Here is a 23,968-nt window from a genome sequence, read left to right as displayed (position 1 = left end):
TTCACCTACATGTGCCACTTACATACGTAGAACACTTCTAACTAGGTTAAAATTTTTCCATTAGTTTTTCACCTTTGTGTTTATTGTGTCTTTAGTTTTTGTTTTTTTTTAATATTGCGAAAAAAAAATCATTAATCAAAATTTGATTTTTTCCAAATAATTTTTTTTTATTATTTATAAAAAAATTTAAAATCAATCGAATTTTTCATTTTATTTTGCATATATACAAAAATTTTCTTTGAATTTCTAATTTAAAAAAAGAAAATAAAATAAATAAGCAATAACTGACTGTTCGGGATTTTTTACATAGAAAAAAAAAATGTTTTATTAGCACCTTTTGTTCTGGAAAAAAACTTTGTATTTGAGTATTACAAATTTTTTTTTCAATTATTCTTTTAAGAAAATTTATGATTAATTGTCATTAAAATTTATATACAAAATTTTCAGGTATCCAAAACATAAAAAACAAAAATAATTAAAATCAGCGGTTTTTAACCTTTTCGCAAATTGAATATTCCATACTCAATTTAATTTTCATTATCACACCATTTCACTTTAATAAATGGTAATTTAACACGCGATTGCTTACATTTTTAAGTTATATTCCATATATATTGTTATGTACATGTTTGTTTATAAGTAAACTAAGTTAACAAAAATAAAATTTCAGAAAAATTTTCAATTATTATTACAGTTTGTTAGAAATTTAAAATCACCTTGGTTTAATAATCCTTAATTACCCAAAAAAAGAGATTGGGGGTAACTTCAAAAGTGTACGGAGTCCAATTCATTTTAAGCAAACGGTATACTAATTGGTACATCATAAACTCAACGACGTATTTCTGAATTTACCCATTGATTAGATTAAGTATACCATGGTTAATTTTATAAAACTCACTGTAAACGTATGTTTTAAAGATTCGTCACTATATAGTCACATATTAAATTTCGTTTAACTTTGTTAATTAATAATTTCCAATACAATTTTTAAATTTAAAAATTTCTGTTTTAAATCTTACATGTACAAATTTTAATATTCAATTCAAAAGCCTTTAGAACTACAGAGCCAATATACATATATTAGCTCCATAGGTTCATATACCAATTAATCTACAGTATAATTAAAAAATTAATTGCTTTCAAAATATTTTGCAAAATACGCATATGTAAATACACCAAGGCATAGGCATATACATATATATGTATATACATCCTTATATGTGTGTACATATTTATATGTATAAGTTGCCCCATTTTTTTTTTTGAGATGAATGACTTATATATATGTACATATTTTAAACAGACATTAGGGAAGCAAAAAGAGCCAGTTTTGAAATATTCTAATTATTATACGTACCTACATATTATATCTATGTTCATACATATGTGCTAACTAAAATTTACCTGATCTAAAAAAATATATAGACTTTTTAAAAAATAATATAAACACGTGCTAATTTTATTTTTATTTATTGTAAATTATTTTTAATACGCAAATTTTACTTACATACTTTTAAATTCTTTTACTTCATTATTTTATTTTAAAATGTTAAAAAAATTTAATCGCTAATCCAATTGTTTATATTAATTTAAACTAATTTTTAATTTAATTCAATTGATATCATCTAGATGTCGTTAATAAAATTGTCAATTTTACTGCATACTTGGTGCATTTTTCTATGACTATGTAAAAGAAAATTTAACACTATAATCCCAAGTGGCATTTTTTATTTATAGCAGTTCTATTATATTATTAGGGAATAAAAACTTTTTAATTTACAATTAAATATTGAAGATGTGACGTTTAATTTAAATATAAGAATGTGCATGTATACATTCCATCTACCAGAACAAATACATATGTACATATATGCGTCACAACTGCTTTGTGTCAAGTCCATACAAAGTCAAGTTAGAACTTTGAGAGTTGTCTCAAACTTTTAGAATGTCATGTACATTTAAATAGAATTTTATATAAATACATACGTACATAATACGGTTTAAAAATTCAGATCCAAAATGCAAGATTTATGTCAAATTCGAAGTTAAAGTCCTATATAAGTACTCTTGACTTAAATTTTAATTTAATTGACTTATTCATAATGATCATAGAATCAATTTGCAATAAGTGTAGATTCTTATTCAAAACTTTCTAACAATTATCAGGTTTTCTAACAGTCACTTTACATTCATTGCCTCGAGCAATCAAACATTAATGAAAAACACGTTTTTAATTTGACATCTTCGAACAAACGAAAAATAAACAGATAGCTAAATGGAAAAAAAAATATTTTTTTTTAAACAAAAACAATTATTGAATGTTTATTGTATGGTTAAAATAAAATTGTTTAATTTATCATGCAAAAAAAAAAAACTAATTTTACCCACCGTTTTTTATTTTCGTTCATGTTTTTGCTTTTCGTCCTCATTTTTTGTTTTTTTTTTGTGCCTCTCTAAACTCAACTCTTTCACATTTTTTTGCGCGTTCTTATTTCTATTTTTTTTCGTTTGTAGATTAAAACAGGTAAACCGTAAAAAAAAAATGTTCTTTTTTATCTCGTTCAATATTTTTTTTTGTTTTCGTTTTCAATTTTTATTTCGTCGACTTTTTAATTAAAATCATACAACCCAGAGTAAGTGTTACGTCATCACTTTAATCTTAATGTAGAAAATTAATAATTTCAATGTTAGTAAGACCTTGGACATAAGAATAAGAAAAAGTTTTTTAATACAAAATTTCTCATATCTAATAAAAATATGGAAAGAACAATATTAAAAAGAAAAAAAAATATGCCATAAGTAAAAATTTGAAAAATAAACAGGGAAATTAAAAATAAAGAAAATTTCCTGCAGAGAATTAAAAAAAACGAAAAAACTAAAAATTCAATTATTACCCACAATAGTATAGGCATTTCTGCAATACATTCTTAAATTTTTTTGTTTATCCAAAAATAATCTTAAAATATTCTAAAAAAAATCTTTTCTATCTCATTTCTTCTCGTTCAAGGTAATTTTCATGATCTTTCTCTCTTCTTTATCTAAATAGAACAAAAAAAATTATTCGAACATAAAAATTATTTCTATGTATACATTGAAAATCATCGTAATTATCAAATTGTCTGCCTGTATTTACAATGTATGTACAAGGTACGTACTATATATACATATAATATACATACGTATGTACATACATTCTTATTGTATTGAATAGATAAAAAGAAAGAAAAAAAAAAGTGTGTCAAAATCAGCCTTGAAGAATTTTTGCAAATTATTTTAATTTCACTTTAGCTCTCTTTATTATCCACTTAATCTATTTTTTTTTTTTCATATCAAAAGAGTGACCATATTAAGAATATCAAAATAATTGAATCTACATTTATTTCATTACATACTTATGTTACGTGTTTTATTCTGCAAAATTCGATTTTTTTTAAATAATTTAAAAAAAAATATTTTAAAGTACACACAACTTATCTTAAAATCAAATTAATCAGGTTATACTTGATATTCACATTAATTCTTAACTTAGGTGCTAAATTTCAATATTTTCATTCAGAAATAAACACTTTGGTTTTGATATTTGCAGCGTAATTTTAAATTCGGCGTAATTGAATTCTTCGTATAAAATTAGATTTCATTTAATGCTGCAATTGTGCCAATATTTGCATTCCATTAACGTGTTCAAACTACTGATAAGCTTAAAACACTCCTAAAAAACAAAATCCATCTCTTGTATATTATAACTTCAAAGATCATCCATGCATTTGTTCGAAATAAAAAATCTACTCAGTTTTGGCTATTTATGTCAAAACATGCATCTATGAGGAGCCAAAATATGCAAATAATATATTGATTTTTTTCAATTATTGTTATAATGTATTTGCATCATTTAATCATATATAAGATTATTGGTATATAATCAGGCCCGTCTCGACCGTGGATGCAGAAGATGCACGGCATCGGGGCGCCATTCTGAAAGGGTCTGAAAGGGCGCTAAAATCGAAAAGTGATTTTCCACTTAATTGTTTTTTGTAATTTTTTTTTTTTTAAATCAAGTTTCCAATCCAAATTTTTTTTGAAAAAATTTTTGCTTCGCTCAAATTAAAAAAACATACAAAAAAAAATGTAGTCGTAGTAGGCTTTTCTTTAAAGAATTTTTTTTTCTTTTTGGTTTATAAAATACAGACATTTTTCATTTTCGTTGCGATATTTTCAGTAAGAAAAAATAGTATTTTATTTAATTTAAATAAAATATAATTTGTTTTGTGAAATATTTAATTTTAATTAGACATTAAAGTGTAAGAAAAAAGTGTAATTTGTTGGATAATACCATTTTTGTGAGTATTGTGATTTTTATCAATTTTATATAGATTTCAAATTATCAAAATTTTCAGATGTAGATATTAATCCTCAATTTAAAGAAAACCCATTACGACGGCGTAAAAAACGTATGTTTGATTACGAACGTCGTGATGAGAGACCAAGAGACCCGGAATAGAACTATAAAATTTCATTCTTTCTTCCAATTGTCGACAGTGCAATCAACTCCCTAATAGAGAGATTCGAACTTCTAAGTAGTCATGCCGAAAAGTTTCACTTTCTTATAAATTTTAATGAAATTTATAATTTGGGTGACGAAATAATGAAAAATAAATGTACCGATTTACAAACTGCATTAACTGATGGTGAAGAAATAGACATAAACTCTTCTGAGTTATATAATGAACTTTTTATATTTAAAGATACCATAACGCCGCAACTAAACAATTATGATTTTAAACTATGTATACAAATGATTTATTTGGGATATTTCCAAATTTAACAATAGGTTTGCGGATACTATTAACTCTACCAGTTTCTGTAGCAAGTGGCGAAAGGTCATTTTCTAAACTTAAATTAATTAAGACATATTTGCGATCAAATATTTCTCAAGAGAGATTAGTTGGGTTATCAATGATTGCTATTGAAAGCGATATCTGCGATGAACTAAAAATTAATAATATTTTGGATGAATTTGCTGCGATAAAAGCAAGAGAAATAAATTTTTAAGCTCACTATCGTGCAATTGATTTTATGTGTAATTGATATCAGTTACAAATAAATGTTTAATATTAAATATTATACAATAATCAATATACTGTTTAATTTGCATTTGATTTTTTTGATATATTTTTTGATAAAGGGCGCTAAATAGAAACTTGCATCGGGGTTCTAGTACCGCTAGAGCCGGCGCTGTATATAATCAATAATTTAAGAAACTTTTTTCGGATTCGATAAACTGGCAATTTAATAGGCTCTATACATTTATTTACTCACTTAAAAATCACAAAAACTACTTTTCATGTAAAACACATTTGTTCACTTTAAATTTTTAATATTCTCATTTTATAAATAAAATTTTAAGTGAGTGAGAAAGAAAAAATTTTTTTTTTTATGTTTTTGGTTTTATTTATTCATTTTTTATTTTCTTCTCTTTTCTTCTGTCGTTCACGTATTTTCCTTAGGTAACAAGATCCATAAAAAGATTATACAATATAGTACAATTATTTTTTTTTTATCTTGTGAATAAAAAGAAAATCAGCTAAGTCAAATTTTAAAGAAATTATGAGTTTTATGTATATTATTATTGCTTTAGTATAGTAATGTACGAATGGTGCCTTGAATAATATATATCAAGCGAAATTAGCATTGCATATAAATGATATATGCTTAATAAATAGAAAGGAAAATTCTATTATGTATTAATTCTTGAGTTCCATATTGCAATAGCACACAGTATCTGATAAAAATCTGATTAAGCTTATACGTAAAACAGCTTAAACCTAAAAAATTACTGAAATTTTAAAAAATTACAATAATATTGTACAACTATATAATTTAGTAATAGTAATTCTGCAATTTCGATATTCATAGCATAATACTTGAGTTAAGAAATACTTATTCTTAGAACTACGTGTAAAAGAAAAAATTTATTAGTATACGTGTTCTTACTCGAGTAATAAGTTAGGTAGCATATTTATTAATATTTTAAGCAAATATTTGTGGTAGATCCATCATGCAAGTTTTACTCAATATTTTAGTTAAAATTTAAAAAGACTTAAAATATTCATAATAAAATTTAGTTGACCACACAATATGAATTAATGTGACAATTATTGTCACTATATAAAGTCTAATTTTTTCAAACTATTTACACTACGTCATACAATATAGTGTATATAGTTTGATTTTGATTTTATTAATTTAATAGATGAAAATTTCTTTAATATTATCGTATTTAAAAGCTTTATAAATTTTATTTTTAGAATATTTTTTAATAAAAAGAAAATTTTTAATTCATTAAATAACCATGCATGTATAAGTGTGAGATTCCTTCAAAATTGATCTATTTTTCTATTAATCCTAAAAACTTATACAGATTATTTAGTTTCATTCAAATACATAATTGATTTGTTGATAAATATTTTTTTTTACGGCTTGCAAATATTTTAATTTTGTTGAAGAAATACCCTGATATTTAAGTTACTATAGAAGATCTCCATACTTATAAAGAAAATTATACAACTTGCAATAATATTGCATTCTTATTGTAAAACAGAACCAAAGCGGTGAACGAGAACCAAGGCCAATTTTCGTTGTAAACTCAGAATAACAGAGGAATGGCAAAATCAATTATTCAGTATTTTGCATATAATATCACACACACATGGAAACAGATGATATAAAAAAAAAACCGCCAACAGTAAAATACAAGTATAGGGTATTTTACCGCCGTTGGTTAAACTCGTCGCGGTAATATCGCTTGATCCTGGGCAATCCAATTTAAATATGTGGTATTAATTGAATTTCAGCATTTCGCCTCAGAAAACCGCTCGTGTTTTATTTTTCGATTTATACGGACAAAAATCTTAATTATTATATAGGGTTACTGCAATTTGTATACTATAGTTGAATACAGTTAAATTTCTATATCTTCAAAATTATAATAATTTTGTTATCGGGATACAAATGCCGCAAACCACAATGCCACAGATATTTCAATATTTATTTCTTAATATTTTTATAATGAAAGTACATACCTACAACAATATTAATAATTTATCTTTTATTTATTTAAATTTTAAAACTTTTATTTAATTAAAATTCTTAAACTCCTACTAAATATTTTAGTACTTATATCGACAATTTTAAATTATTCTAAAATTATTTTTGTTAATTTTATTTTTATTATATAAAATAAATACATAATATTATTTACCTAAATAAAAATATAATAAAACTAAAAAAAAAAACAAATTTAATTTGAAAGCTTAAGATCTTACATAGAATTTAGAATATTTTTTACTTGTAGAGTTTAATTTATTTTGCACAAGCGTTTCAATTTGTCTTACATACATATTTATTTCTGAACAGCGTACTTGTTACTTAAAATGTATTCTTTTTTTGGACTTTCATATTCTATTAATGCAAATATTAGCGGAAAAATAAAATAAACAACAAAAAATATATATGTATATACTAATTTTAAATTCATTTCGCTTCCAAATGTCTCAAATGATTTCTTTAAATAAATGTATAAAGTATATTGAAACACAATATTAACTTAAATATGTTTGGACGTTGTTGATATGTGCATATGGATGTACATAAAATAAATTATTAAATCTAAAATATATTAATGTATTCTTTTATGTTAAACACATGTTTAATATTTTTTAGAGTTACCGTAAGTCTATACATTTTCTATAATATATGATTTTGACCTAAAATTTCAAGGTTATTTTCACTTAATGTTTTTAATATAAAGAAATTCATGTTTTCAATTTGGAATAGTTAATGACTAATTTAGTATAATCTAATTTTAGATACAAAAATAACATAGACGTACCTATACTGACGAGTTTATTTCTCATTTCCTTAAAATTAAAAGAGAAGAATTAATTACTTATTCTACATTATGTACGTACATGACTGCATGTAAGTGTATACTTATTTAGTCATACACATACTTATTAGTAAAAAAACGTGCGTAATTTACATTACTAACTAAACTCTTTTTTTTACATGAGTCAACTAAATGCATATTTTATAAACAATTTCTGAAAATTATATATTGTAATAAGAAATAAAATGTAGAACATACACAAATAAACATAAAATAAGTATACATATTTGATTTGTTTATAGAAATGGAAATAATTTGCACGAATTACGATCAAATTCAACTGATTACATTTGATTTGTGAAATAAATCTTTTATAATTTGGATTTTTATTTTCTTATATTCTATGGATTATTTCTTAAAATTAATTTTAGAATATGTGATTGTTTTTCTTATTAAAATTATTGTTCTCCGTTTTGTAATAATTATTACAGTGATGGTGCTTTATTACATGCAAATATGGTAACTCACAAACAGAATGATCTTAACAGGAACTGTTTAAATTAATGGAAATTTCTTCATGCAACTGCAGAACAGATGGATCAAAGGAACGAGTTAAAGGCAGAAAAATTAATTAAAAAACTTTTCTCCTCGAACCGGACTCGAACCAGTGACCTACCGCTTTCTAGGCGGACGCTCTACCAACTGAGCTACAGACAATTTCAATGGCTGCAATACAGTTTCAATGACTGAATGAATCAAATTGACGTTAGATCTGCATTTTCGTAAAAAGCCTTATTATTCAAAAATTTTGTAATTTTAAACATAAAATTCAATTTCAAAATTTAAAAACCTCCCCACTTTTTAATAACAATCCATTACTCCAAATAGTACTTACGCCTGAAGAAATTGTGAGTATTCATACAATTATTTCAAAATTTCGAATTTTTTTCCATGAATTTTTTGCCATAAAACACAAATGTTGGTTAGGCCACTCATAACAAAAGTGGCGCTTATTTTTGTTATTTAACTTTGAGAATCATTCTTAATAACAAAATATTTTAGTTATTTGATTGTGACTGTTTTAATATCATTTGATCGCCATAGTTGTATTATTTGTGAAAATAAATTCGTTTGCAACTTCCTTTCATTTTTTGTTTCCGTAGATATTTCGTCAAATAGTTGAGTAATTGAAGAATTTCTTCATTTTATTTATATTTCAACTATTAACCCATAATTTTTTATATTTCCATTTTTCTCACGCCAGTTTAATGGAGGTTTGGTAACTTTATGTTAAAAAAATAAGAAAAAATGTTAAAAAAATAAGTGATCACACGCAATATACATACTCAAATAATTAAAATGAGAAAATTAAAATGTCAAAATATAGAAGAAATCATTCTTGATTTCAGTAATAATATCGATTTCAAATGCACTTTATAAAATTTATTTAAAATTTAAGTGAGTATATCAAAGATTCAAATTTCATCCCTTAAAGAAAACATATTGTTGGATGCATGTACAGTATGAAACAAGTTTGATAATTCGTGCAAGATCTCAATTTTAAAAATTTATTTTTAGATTATTTTTATGTTTGCGCTCTTGACTAAATTTTTTTTTTTCATTTTTAATAGCAGTATAAATGAGAAGTTGTTTTAAGAAGTTAGAAAAAAATATTAGTTTGTAAAAGAAGCACATTTTTTTTTCAAAATTTTGTCTCGATTATTAGAAAATTTTTTGTTATATAATATTTAATGAGTGATAAATTATACACAAAGAACTACTTTGCTTTGTGGGTCGCTAGTGAGTAATAAGTTTTTTAATTTAAAATACGTGTCACTCAAGAAAAGTATTGTGTAATTATAAAAACTGTTTTTTTTGTTTATCACTATTACCTATGTATATACGCAAAAGTATTAATTATTTTGATAATCGCTGTTTCTAAACTTCAGATATTTAAAATTAAAAGTGAACAAAAATTTTTAAACCAGACAGCCATAGTGCAAAATCTAATTCAATTCAGCATGCTTATTATTCAATAAATTATCCGAAACAAACTAAAAGAGAAAATCTAACCTTTACTTTCACATTTGAATTTTCTGAAACGATCTTAATACATACATATATAAAATCAAAGCAAAAATAATTTGCTATAAATAAATGCAAACCTTAAATTATTTGAAATTTCCTGGAAATTTTCAAGGATCATACAAAATTATAATATTTCGTGTTAGTTTTAATAGGCGTTGTTTTCTATACTATTAAATGGTATGTTTTAGCATTAAATTTATTTTAAGAACAAAAAAAAAAAGAACGTGGAATTTTTTTTCTTTCAAAAGGGAAAATCAAAATTATTAAAAAAAAACATGTTATTTTTAGAACCACATGAAATAATAATGAAAATATTATTAAAAAAAAATTAAATTTATTATGTTTAATTTTGATTCAATGATCGTCGTTCTATGGATTTTATAATAAACAATACTAAAGCATCAATTGGATGAAATCTGAACAATTAATAAAAAACAAAATTTGGAATTTTTATTTTTAATCGAATTTTTCAAATGAGTTTCGAATGATACTTATTATTGTTACATGATTAACATTACGTATTACTGAACGTATTATGAACGTATTTTTATGTATTATGAACTGAACCATGCTGTTCATCCTAGCATCCTCCTAGTACTTATATAATTAATACGAAAGAAAAATTCCAAGCGTTTTACAAAACACTCAAGTAGGAATGTTGAAGTAATTGAAATTTGATAACTGAATATGTTTATAGTCAGGTAAGTATATTAATTCTAAATATTCGCGGAAAGTTTAAAATTAAGTACCGTGACCGAATGATATCTTACTTGATAATTTCTAGGCAGATACTTAGCAATATAATATACTGGATATGTAACAATATATTGCGAGCTAAGATATCAATAACAGTAAATAAAATACAAAAGATTCCACGATTAAAAAAGTTTTCCGTTTTTTTATGATTTTCTCTTCAAATAACACTTAAAATTTCTCAATAAAGCAACGATATTTTTCCGATAATTTACATTAATTTTCGTAAATATCCGAATATTCTCTGCAAAAAACAAATGTACTCATTGTGTACTTCAAAACTTTTATATTTGTGACAATTATAAAAAATGTTGTTGCTTACCCACAATACCCACAAGACGTGCTAAATATTTAGAATTTCTGCAAATACATAACATTTTCAAATCATTTTAAAATTTGCGTAAGTACGTAAAAACATCAATAAAAATTAATGAAATTAGGTTGTTAAGTGCAAATTTTTTTAGGACGATCACCTTTTAATTTATGTATGTATTAAACATTAACCTTCAATTCACTTAATTTAAATATACACACGAAATATTGCACATGAGTTTCAATACACACATAAATTTCAAATATAATTATTTTTTTTTTTTTTTTAATTTTTCTCCTCATTTCCGGTTACATAATTTATTTTTTATCATATTTAATTTAATGAAAAAACCATTTTGAAAAAAAATTTCCTAGACTGCACCACAAAACACGTACAAACATTTATATGTATATAAAAACATTCTGTTATATTATTCTTTAATAATTTTAGGCGCCTAAATTAACTCACGTGTTGAACTTTCAATTTCATTGCAACCAATATGTATTTTTTTAATAATAGAGAATTTTTATATTTTGGCTTATTTTGTACTCACATGTAACACATTTTAAATAGTATATGATAGAGTCACATATCGTACATATCGTATCTATATATCTATATAAATAATATCGTAATGCAATTTTATAATGTGAAATACAAGCAATATAATTTGCTATTATTTAAATTAACGTGTGAATGTGCAATATTACATTGTATTTCAATATTTGTACAGCTAATATATTATACAAATAAAAGAATTTTCATATTTTAATTTTATAAGTCTCATTTTTTTATATGCAATTATAGACAGACAATATTTTCAGTTAATATACGATATTTACCTATGCACATTCATACGTAAAATATTTTTGCAAATAAATGAACAAAATTCTATGAGTATGTATGTGTAAGAGTAAAATACAGTTAATATAGAAAATTTCGCTTTAATTATTTGTTTACTTAATATTTTTTCTGATTTTTTTTGTTTGTTAAATAAAATTTAAAAAATTAAAATAAATATTTATTTAAGTGATTCCTTGAAAATTATTTTAAAAGAAATTATTATTAATGTATGTGTTATGTACGTACTTATAGTTCAAGTAAATTTCGGTTTTATGAATGAATCTTTTATTGTTATACAATACTTACATATAGCAACAAACTGAAATTTGCATTTTACATTTCTTATGTATATTAACTGTACGTGTATTAAAGTCAAGATCACATGTATGTATATTTTGTACACATACTCACTATAAAGCCAAATATATCTCAAGGATTTCCGATGAAAGCCTTCTACCTTTTCCAAAAAGGAAGCAAATCTACTTGGACAAGAAGAAATTTTGTAAAAAAACTCGTTAAAATCCCTGTATTTCAGAACCCATTAAGATTTAGCGTCTTAAGTTTCGAACAAAAATTTTACCCATTTTTCATGCCGCAAGCAATGGCATATGTTAAAGCACTGATTACTGAATCAGTCTGTGTATTATTTAATATTATATTAGAATCATATTTTGTATTTAATACATAATAAAATTATTTAAAGTATTTAAATATAATGACGTACAGTTAATAAGTTCTCGGCAATTAAAGTATGAAAATATCGTCATAAATTTTGGTCGTTCTATTATATGCTAATTGCTTTTCTGTTTAAAACAAAACTTACTCACATTCATAATTCTTTTTGTCTAATTTTAATGAAATTATTAACAATTGCGGAAATAACAATTTTTTTTTTGTTTTTTTTTTTTTAAAAGCCAAAACAAAAAATTCTAATTTTCTCATGAATTTTTAAGAAGATATACTTTAAGAAAATTTACTTTAGTTAGACATGTCATCACTTGCTTGCTAAGTAAATTTCTGTGCCAGAAATTTTGTAAATTCTCTCTAATTTTGAATAATTTTAATAAGTAAAATAAAATCTTTATATTATGGCTGATTGATATATTAAAATAATCAGTCAAAATTGGCAGTCAAAAATATTGTAAAATTAATAATTTAATATGTGCTCAACCACCATATACAATCTTCACCATATCATTCTATTTCTATATATTTGAATATTTCAAATTGTAAATCATTTTTGACTTAATTATTACTTGCGCCTCATGATAACATAACAGATCATCAACAGCATCATACAAAAGCCAATATAATATAATAAATAGGTACAATTTGTTTATGTATTTATTATTCATAGAAAATTCAATAGGGTAAAAGCTACAAATTAATAGGTTTATGTATATAATTATCTCATATTTTAAAATGTTGTGTTAAAAATATTTTTTTGAAAATAAAATATTAAGCCGTAGGGATTTCATTTTATCAATTTAGTCTTTAATATTCTTGTCTTATATGAAAGACACATAAGTGAAGAAATAAATTAATTTAAGAAATTTTTCGAAAGGTATTAGGGCACTATAAACAAAAACACATATGTGTCTGTATGTCAAAACCGAAATTATTTGAAGCGCAATATAAAACCCAATGGAAAAACAAATAAAAACATATTATTAATATTGCGTTTTAGCACATTTCCAAAAAAAAAAATCGGAAGCAAATATCCTCATTTTTCTCATTTAGTTCGTCTACTGAACAATAAATAAATGGTTGATTTTTTTTGAAAGAAAAATTTTAGTTTAAATCTCCTCTTTGGCTACTGATTTATTTGAAACTCTAAATTTTATCGATTTTTTAAATACCTATATGGACATAGTTTCTTTCTTATAGGTATAGTACTTCTTCCTGAATTTTATTCCCTATGCGTATGAAAGTAAAAAATATGGCTCCTAAAAATATGCAATTTTATCAAAATTTTTAAACAAAATATTCGATTTTTTAACAGTCATACCTAAGATCGTATATGTATAAACAAGCTTATATTCGTGCTCTTTTGGCTCTCTCTTTATGCAAATAATGATATTTCTTTTTATAGGTCAAGGAATTAGGAGGTTGCGCATGTATAAAATTTTTATAAATGTTTACTTTTACTAAATTAAAAGATTATTTAAAATTTATCTAAAACAGTATGTACTACAGCAACTTTATATTATGAAAACAATAAGAACAAATCAATAAATCTATAGCTCACCAATTTATCCAATATAATTTTTCTTTTACATTTTTTATTTAATTATTTGATTATCATTTTAAATAAATGAAATTTAATTGTGCGAATCAATTCAATATAAAATCATATCAATAGAGTACTTTAAAAATCTCTACAATATTTTTTTAAAAAATTTTGTTGTTTACACAATAATTACCATATGTATATGAAGTCTAAAGCAAGTATGTATAAATGTATGTAAAATGTCTTATATTTTTATTAAATGCAGAAACAATATACGTATTTATTTGCATTTTTTATGTACAATATTCAATATGGTAATTAATTTTACCTATATAAAATATTATAAGCTAAAAATGTATGGTAATCGGATACCATTCAACAATATTAGTAAGGAAAACGCAAAAATTATTTTCATAAGGTTTTCATTATTTTTTTTCCTTTTCACATTTTTTTTTTATGCTGTTGTTTTGCCAGTCAAATGGTTTGATTGCAAAACAAAATTTCGTAATTGGAGTCATATCGAATTCTGTTTACTTTTGCCATATTTTATTTGTACGTATATACATAGAAACGACAAATGCAAAATTTGAAATATTAAAAAAACAACAGAAAGTAAACAATTTACGTAAAAAAAATGACAAAATAAAAATAAATATCTTTCTCTCTTTTTTTTTAATAGCTATTAAAATTTTAAATTGGTTTTTTGAAATTTACCGATATAGTACTTAAAAGGTAATTAATTGAATTACAGTTTTAATAGAAATAAATTTTTCTTTGTATAGCCAATAAAAGTATAGAAACAGAACCAAAACGGAGAATAAACACTGTTCAATAAAGAATAACAGTAGAACGGCAAGCGAAAATACTTAACAGCGACCAACTGTTAAGTATTTTGATATAATGTTAAACTCACACACATGTGATAACAGATGATGTGAAAAAAATTGCGAGCGATAAAATACCGCCGTCACTTAAATTCAGGGTGGTAATTTCGCTTCATTCTGTCTTGTCCTATTTTTATATATATATAAGTATATGCGTTTATTATTTATATATTTGCGTATAAAAATTTTGACATTTCGCCGCGAAAAATTGCTCTAGTTTTATTTTCAAATTGAGTCGCATGGTGAGTAAAATTTTAGGAGTAGAATTTGACAAAACCTCATTTATTTTTATTATATCAATAAGATTGGTTATTTTGCAAGGTTTCAGCTGGGTATATCTAATAATTGTGCCTTTATTTTTTAGGTAATTTCTCTATACGATTACATATGTATATAAAATTATTCATATTACAATGTTAACGAAATAAATTCATTTTAAAAGAATAACAACCATGAATTACGGCCATCCGAATTGAATCTTTAATTACAACAACAAGGAAACAAAAGTTAACCATAATAATGATATCATATTAATTTGAATTAATTGATGATTAAGTTCATTTATGTATGCATAGGTATATATATATATATATATATATAGAAATCATGGTACAAGTAAAAACGAATTGGGCTTGATCATTGTAAAGGGAAGAGATAAATTTTTATTTAATTCAAGTGCCATGTTCCCGTTTTCAATTAAATATTTTTAAAATATTTGCTGATTTTTTTTCTTTGTTTTTTAAAGCACATATACATATGCTTTTAATATAGTTACCTAAAAAAAATTTTATATACATACATATTTAAGTATGAACTAACAAATATTTTAATGCGAATTCAAAAAATAAAATTTCGTTTACTATATAAGTACAAATGTTTTTTCTAAAAAATACGCGTAACATTCCAGCCATTTTTGAACTCTTGGTTGGTTGGTTGGTTGGTTAGAGTGGCCGGTGCGACCCGACTGGCCAACACCCCAATTAGCACTGACGTGCCGTTTTGCTACCACCGCCTCGTGAAACCCGGTTGTCAAAGTACGTTGGTCCAGGGCCAGCGATCAGAGCCACCCCGTTCTTTTAAGGAACTTATTTACGTCCCCGATACTTTTACTAGAAATGCTCCCCAGTTCCATTATGTCCGTTTCCCCAAATGACAACAACCTGGCCCTTTGAAGAGCCGGACACTCGCAGAGATAGTGAAAAAGCGTCTCTTTTTTGTCTATCTCCCGACAACTGCGGCATGACGTATTAAAGGGAATTCCCAGCCTAGCTGCATGATCCCCCACAGGCCAATGCCCCGTGTACACAGCCACTAACTTAGCTATGTCCGGTCGAGGCATCGCCAGGAGGCTCATTGATTTCTTATGGTCGTATTTCGGCCACGTCTTCCTAGCCGTTGCACATGTGCTCAGGCCCCTCCACCTGCGGTCCGCACATGCCACTTGGAAGCGGCATATATCAGTTTTGATGGTGTTTATAGGGACAAGAACTCGCTCGGCCCTGGAGCCGTCCAATGCCGACCCACATCTGGCCAGCTCGTCAGCCCGCTCGTTTCCTGGTATGTTCCTATGTCCCGGAACTCAGAGTAAGGTGATACTATGATGACTGCACAATCTCGTCAGCTCATCGTAGCAAAGCCCTACCAACTTTGAGAATATCTTTGGCGAATTTAGAGCCAGAATCGCAGCCTGACTATCCGTCACAATTGCGACCTCCCGGGCCACAACCAAATCCCTTCCCAGGATTTCGCATGCCTTCCATATGGCGAATACTTCCGCCTGGAACACGCTTGATCCGTTGGGAAGGCGATATGACTCCGATATGTTCTGAGTCTCTGAAAATACTCCAGCACCGACCCCATTCCTATCCTTGGAACCGTCAGTGAAGAGAGCAACATCAAAGCCTTGCAGTGGAAGATTTCTTTTCCACTGCCCGCGAGACGGAAGCTCAACCCGAAACTTCTTGTCAAGCTCAAGTCTAGGGATGCAATAGTCTGTAGCATCCGCAACCACTCCGTCCGGTAGTGACTGAAGGACATTGCCGTGGCCATACGGCCTTTCGTGCCAGCACTCAGCTTCTCTGAGTCTAACGGCGCTTGCCGCGGCTAGATTCTTAATATGGATGTCTGGTGGAAGCAAATGGAGGAGTACATCCATAGCGTCCGTGGGCGTCGATCTCAATGCCCCCGTAATGCTTATGCATGCAGCCCTCTGTACCCTACCGATCTTGGTACAGTTGTAAGCTTTCCCCAACGCCGGCCACCACACGAGTGAACCGTAAGTTAATATAGGTCGTACAATGGCCGTGTATAACCATAAAACCATTCTAGGTTTCAGCCCCCACCTCCTGCCGACCATCTTTTTGCAGGTGTAAAGTGCCGTACAGGCCCTGTTCACCCTCTCTTGCACGTTAAGCTTCCAGTTAAGTTTAGAGTCGAGTATGACTCCCAAATACTTAACTGCCGGACTCAAACTGAGCCGCAAACCACCCAATCGGGGCAGTCCAAAGCTCGGGATTTTTGTCTTAGTCGTAAAAAGTACAAGTTCCGTCTTGGCTGGGTTCACTCCGAGGACTCTTAGTATACTAAAAAATATTTGTGCTTAAGAAATAAAATGCCAGATCTTTTACCAAGCCTTCAAACAATTCATCCAAACTTGAATTTTTCAAAAACCGAAAGGGTTTTTGCGCAGCAACATTTTTTAAACTACAAAGTAAAACAAGATAAAAAAAAATACTATCCTTGGCTCATATACCCTTTCCTTTTCCTATTCGCAGCAGCCACTCCAGATATCTTTAATAGAGCGATCAATTTTTAAGCATGTTCGCCAATTAAGTCTGGTTAAAATCTACATGATAGACGACAGCAACCCAGGAACAATTTTATTTTGAGCTGCACCTCTATCTCGTTTACACATGACTTACAATTACAACCATCAACCATTACTGAAGTTACCCTGTTACTCTTATATAATATTAGAATAGGACGGCACTGCTTTCACAGTGAAGAGATTTACATTGCCTACGAAAAATATTGATATTATTTTAAGAGAGTGTACAGTCTGCCTAACGGCAAACATCTTCACTTTAACATCTAATAAAATAAAGAAAAATTTTTATTTAAAATTACTCTCAATCGAAACTATTTGCATATTAAGAATATTAAGAGAATTCCTACGCTTTTTCTTAAAATTGTGATCCAACATTGTTGTGGTTCATTAAATTAAACAAACTGTACAACAATGAACATTAATTTGTAATAGGTCTAGGTATGCCACCTTAGAGTTGCATTAGTTTTATTATACATACAATTTTTTCTCATTTACATTTTATATAAAGAAATTTTTGAATTTGTGAATGTCACATTATTGTTCATTGCAAAAATATGGCATTAAATTTTTTGTCGAAAGATCTAACTACAAACCGTATATTCGCTTTAATATTTTAAGTTCAACTTAAATTATTTAGCTTAGGTAAGCGAGCATAATATGCATATTTTATATACGAAACAAAAGTAACAATTTATGCAAAGAAAAAACACGAAAGGAAACAAGAGTTAATGACCGTTTTTATTGCACAAAATTTATAAATGATGACGATTAAGAGAACAAGAATAAAAAAAAATACAAAAAGAATTTTTTTTTGTTTAAAAAATAAATTAACGGTATAAGCAAGACATTTAAACGCATTAAATAATTGACACCAAAAAGATGACATATGGATAAATATTTGTTAATTATGTTATAATGTTTGTTATTCTTATGAATATTTTTACAAACAAATGTTTATATAACAACCATGCGCCTTTATTTTGTCATTTAATTAATGTTTATTTGAATTGTTATGTGCGCACATATTGCATTATGCACATATAGAGAATCGAAAATTCAATTTCTTTTGACTCAACAGATTTTTCTTTTAATATAACAAAGATTTTTTTTGTTTTCGTTTTGTTTTTTTAAACGGATATTATGTACTTTATGTTGTTCCCGCAATAAGTGTTGGAGAATACTTGGTGTTATAAGTATAAAATATGTTGTGCAACGTTTGTGTTGGAAAAATCGCTTTAAAGAGAAATTTAAAAGTTATTGTTCGATGTAATTTAGAAAAATTGCGATGCAACTATTCCTAGTTTATAGGCTAAGCGAAAGTTCGCTGCAAATTTCTAAACGGTTTATATTATTACAATACGAATTACGTGAAGTGTAGCGCCCGCTTTTCTTCCTGCCAACTTATTTAACACTAGAAAGACTGAAATTTTGTATATACCTGTGTTGCCCAAAAGCAGTCAAAATAACAAAGTACGTTGTGTAAGAATAATTAATTAATGTATAAATTTGTTCAAGATTCATTTTTTATATTTTTCATATTATTTACAGTTATGTAACAAGTTATTAGTAAATATTTAGAGCGCAAATGATATAAAATAAACAACTTGTTAGGTTGTCCTAACATAAAGATACGAAAAACAATTATTGAGCCACTGCAAGTTATCTAGTTAGAGTACGTTAAAATTAACAATTTATCATATACTTGTATGCCATTATGTAAAGGTCATCGAAATAAATGTTATTTCAATAAAGAACCGAAATGGTCATACAAGAAATTTACTCAGTTCAATAACAATTAGTTTAAATTTCACTAGCAGAATGACTACTTTTGGGCAATATGGGTATAACACACATATATATCGGAAATGAGCAAGGGGGGAAGGTAACTACAATTATCATTGAAAGTATTTTTATGTTGTACAAAAAGTCATAAAATTTTATGAAATTATATCATTGCATAATTTTTTTTTCTAATTGACATTAAAAAGCCAAGACTACCTCGGGCAATGTAGTGTTAAAATATCTTATGAAACGTACACATTTTAATAAATTCTCCTATTTTGAAAAAATTTAATTAAAAATTGAATACATTTATTATCATAATAATCTTTTCCAAAATATTATTTTTTATTATTAAAAATCCCGCAATAATAAATATTATAATTTGTCAAAAATGGAAATATTCAATTAGAGTTGAAAATTTTTATACTAAAATGAAATTTCCTTAAAGGTTTCATAAATAACTCCTACACTTTCATACATAAATAGCAATACGTAATTGTGTTACGTACACATCATATGCATACAAGTAGTATATAAGAGTACTTGATATTTTCGTTTTATTAATGTTCAATATTAAGGCTAAACCCTTGAGATATTAAAATTTTTGAACAATTTTTAACGCAATTATACCTATTTCAATATACATACATATCTGATGCTATCAATATTACTTCCATTTTCAACATTTCAACAATAAATCATTTGAATCAACACCTTAAGTATTTTTGGATGTATGTGGGTATTTGTATGTATATTAGTAGTGATCATACAATAGACAATATATTTTAATTAATTAATATGATTAATTATACGATCTGTGAATGTATTAATCTTAATTAAGTATTTGCGTATTTAAAATCTCATACTATAAATTAAATACTTTACAAGATTTACATTAAATTACAAGAGTTGCGTATTTTGTTATGATAAACACCCATGTTTATAAATCTTTAAGGACTTAAAGATTTTAACCTACTTATCCAGTAGGTTTGGTATTGAATTCCATATACAGATTGTTTTTACTGTAATGATCTTGCAAATTGAATACCAGGCAGACAAATTTTGATATTTTGATGATTTTTATAAAAAATAAATTACATTTCAGAAAAGCATACTGTAATATCCCCCATAACTTCAAAGGACAATTTCATATTAAGTAACCCAACAGAACAGATTGCTCAAGAACTTAAAGCCTCCTTCTTAATCTATTGCTTGGGTCGCAAGGTTTTATTTATTTCCAGGCTCTTATGAAGTTATTTTTTTTAATGTGTTATAAAATTTTTTAAATATAATTAATATTATTAAATATAATTCTTATTAATTATTGTTTATTTTTTTTTTAATATATTTTTAGGCAAAAACAGTTATACGGCCACGTTATTATTCATCTGAATTAGGTATACGTGAAAAATTATTTATTGGTGTTATGACATCACAAGAAAATATTAATACATATGCAACAGCAATTAATAAAACAACAGCACATTTAGTTAATAAAATAAAATTTTTTATTAATGCCGACAATGTTAAATCAAATTTTAAATTAAAAAACATTGTCGGCTTTACAGATACACGTGAAAATTTAAGACCATTTCATATATTAAAATATATTGCTGATAATTATTTAGAAGATTATGATTATTTTTTAATAATACCAGATACAGTATATGTTGATGCAAAAAAATTAAAAAATTTATTATATCATCTTAGTATATCATTTGATATATATATGGGTCGAAAAAAATCTGAAAAACAATTAAATCAATTTAATGATAATATCGATGATATCGATATAAATAATAATGTTAATAATATATATAATAATAATGGTGGTAGTGAAAACAATAATAATAATAATAATAATAACAATAACATAGATGGTGATCATAATTATTGTGATTTAAATGCTGGCATTTTATTAAGTAGTAGTGTTATTAGAAAAATGAGAACAAATTTAGATTGGTGTGTTAGAAATGCTGTTACAAATATACATAGTATTAATATTGGACGTTGTGTTAAATATTCAAGTAAGGTGACTGGATGTCAAGATAAATTTCAGGTAATTTTTGTAATTATTTATTATATGTATGTATGTATATATATGCACGTGTCTTGTGTAGTATATATTTGACGTGATTTAATTTTTTTCAAATCAATTAATCAATTACAAAATATGTCATTAGTTTCTTTGTCATTTTTGTTTTTCTAATTTGTTTTACCTTTAAAAAACAAAAAAAGTGAAATAAAAAAGTTCAAATGTCAATATTTACATATCTATAATTACTTCTACAGTATTCAATTAAAAATATTTTACGTATATACGAGTACTTACGTTTAAAATTTATTTTTTTTTTTTAATTTTCTTTATATATACACGGATTATGAATTTGAAATATGCTTGAAGCAAATTAATTCAAAAGTATATTTTATAATATCAATGACTATATCTCACATATAAAATGACTGTACACTCTCAACCCTAAAATATTTTTCAGAATTATTCCGACATGCTCGATTACCTCCTGAATGGTACGTAGATGTGTTAATAGACTAAATAGAGTATGTAAGCGAAGCCGATTTACATTATATTACTATGAACAAGACTACTATGATAGCCATTTTGTTATCCAAATCATTATGTGAAATCAATTCCTTGGAGATTGTCCGGATCTTTGACAAAGTAATAAGCTTTTCTTTGACTATGACCAGCAGCTGCTCAAAAAAATTATTGCAATTATTGCAAACAGGTCTCTGGAAGAGACATTGTTGACTGTGGAGACAATTAAAGTGGAGAGTTTGCACTCAAAGCAGAAGAGCTCGTAGGAGTTCTTTAGAGAGGCTAAAGTTCAGTGCTAGTTTTTGGAAAATGTGGAGCTATAGCCAACAGAAGAAGGGGACCTCTCACGCTTTATAACAACTTAGACATTGAGGTTTAAACCATCGAAGCCTTAAATCATTTTTAGGGAAGTTTTGAAAAAGGAAGATAATAAACATTTTTTTTGGGTTTGATTCTAAACTAGAAACTTAAACAAATTATTCACCATTCTTAATTTTTCTCCGAATTTTTCGAATCTCTAATCAATTATGATACATATACCTTTATATGTACCTATAAATTTTATATTCCGGAAAGATCAGATTCATTTTGCAATAAATTTTATGACATTTCCCAAAACAATTTAAAGATTAAGTTTTCTCTCTTAAGACTAGAGCAAAATTTTTATTACTTTTACCTACACACAAGCTTGTTGTTATTGAATTTGCAATGTCATATTGTTCTGATTGCAAACATAATTTCAACATCATATGATTGAACTTTTAACCATAACCCTGACTAACCCTGATTTGTTTTGATTTAACGTACATACATAATATGTACATATATCATAAAATTTTTAGCAATTATTTTTAATTTTGTTGTTTTCTTATTTTGTTTTGCTATATACAATTTATAACCATTTTTTAAAAATTTCAATCACAAAATATTTATTATTATGATACTACTACGTAACACTGATGTGTTAATTTGTGATAATTATTTATATGTATATACATATACACACTTGTTATTTACATATATGCACATAGAGATAGAAATTCGGTACATAGGTTACTCATATTATAACTGTATAGTAAAAGCACACACGGTATATAGTGTTTAGATATGATAAAATTGGAATTGTTCCAAAAAAAAAATTAAAAAAAAAAGCATGTGAAAAATATTTTTTGATTAAAAGTCATTTTTAGGCGTTAATTCCGTTATAATACAGAGTATATCATTCAAATTGTATAAAAATCAATGAACGTGCTTTCCTTTTTTTGCATTTGCTGCGTCATTTCTGGCAATGTTTTGGCAATCGCATTCAGCTCTAACACTTTCCTCAAAGTTGTTTTAGTCCTCGAATATTATCTTTCCCTAAAGGTAAGTGTATAGAATTCAGTGTGTTAGAGTGCGGCTTATCCTTTTCCAAATTTGTTTTTTCCATCTGGTCTCAGATTGGTTCTTCCTTTGTTATTAGTAGTCATATTTATTCATTAATTTTTCTTCTCAGAGTTTATCGTAAATATATATACAATTTTGTAATTGGATTCTCTTTGACAGAGTTGCCATTGCAGCAAGCGCAGATCTATGCATTTAAAAGACATTTTATATTAATTACAACCAAGTTATTTAATTGTCGTTTGACATTAAATTTAAATATTTATTTTTAGAATTCTTGAAAGTTGACATGAAAAATGACATCAGAAAAGTTAATCTGATACACTCTTTCGATTGTGGAAAAAAATTGAAATAATAATTGAATCTTGATGCTCTCTTAAGTCGCATGGGTATATATGACAGATTTGAAAAATATTTTAGCGT

General features: G+C 26.3%; 1 protein-coding gene across 1 annotated transcript in view; it reads left to right on the top strand.

The window, feature by feature from the left end:
- The window catches only part of LOC129605326 (chondroitin sulfate glucuronyltransferase), a 53,948-nt gene that overhangs the window by 11,694 nt on the left and 18,286 nt on the right, over positions 1-23,968 (top strand). The window contains exon 2 of the mRNA XM_055515010.1: positions 20,960-21,664. Within this exon, the coding sequence (XP_055370985.1) occupies positions 20,960-21,664 (705 nt within the window). The remainder of the gene's footprint in view (positions 1-20,959; positions 21,665-23,968) is intronic.

The sequence above is a fragment of the Condylostylus longicornis genome, unplaced genomic scaffold, assembly GCF_029603195.1.
Source record: "Condylostylus longicornis isolate FDR11 unplaced genomic scaffold, ASM2960319v2 ptg000013l, whole genome shotgun sequence".
In the NCBI taxonomy this organism is placed as follows: domain Eukaryota; kingdom Metazoa; phylum Arthropoda; class Insecta; order Diptera; family Dolichopodidae; genus Condylostylus; species Condylostylus longicornis.
This window is presented reverse-complemented; position numbering and strand designations above follow the sequence as displayed.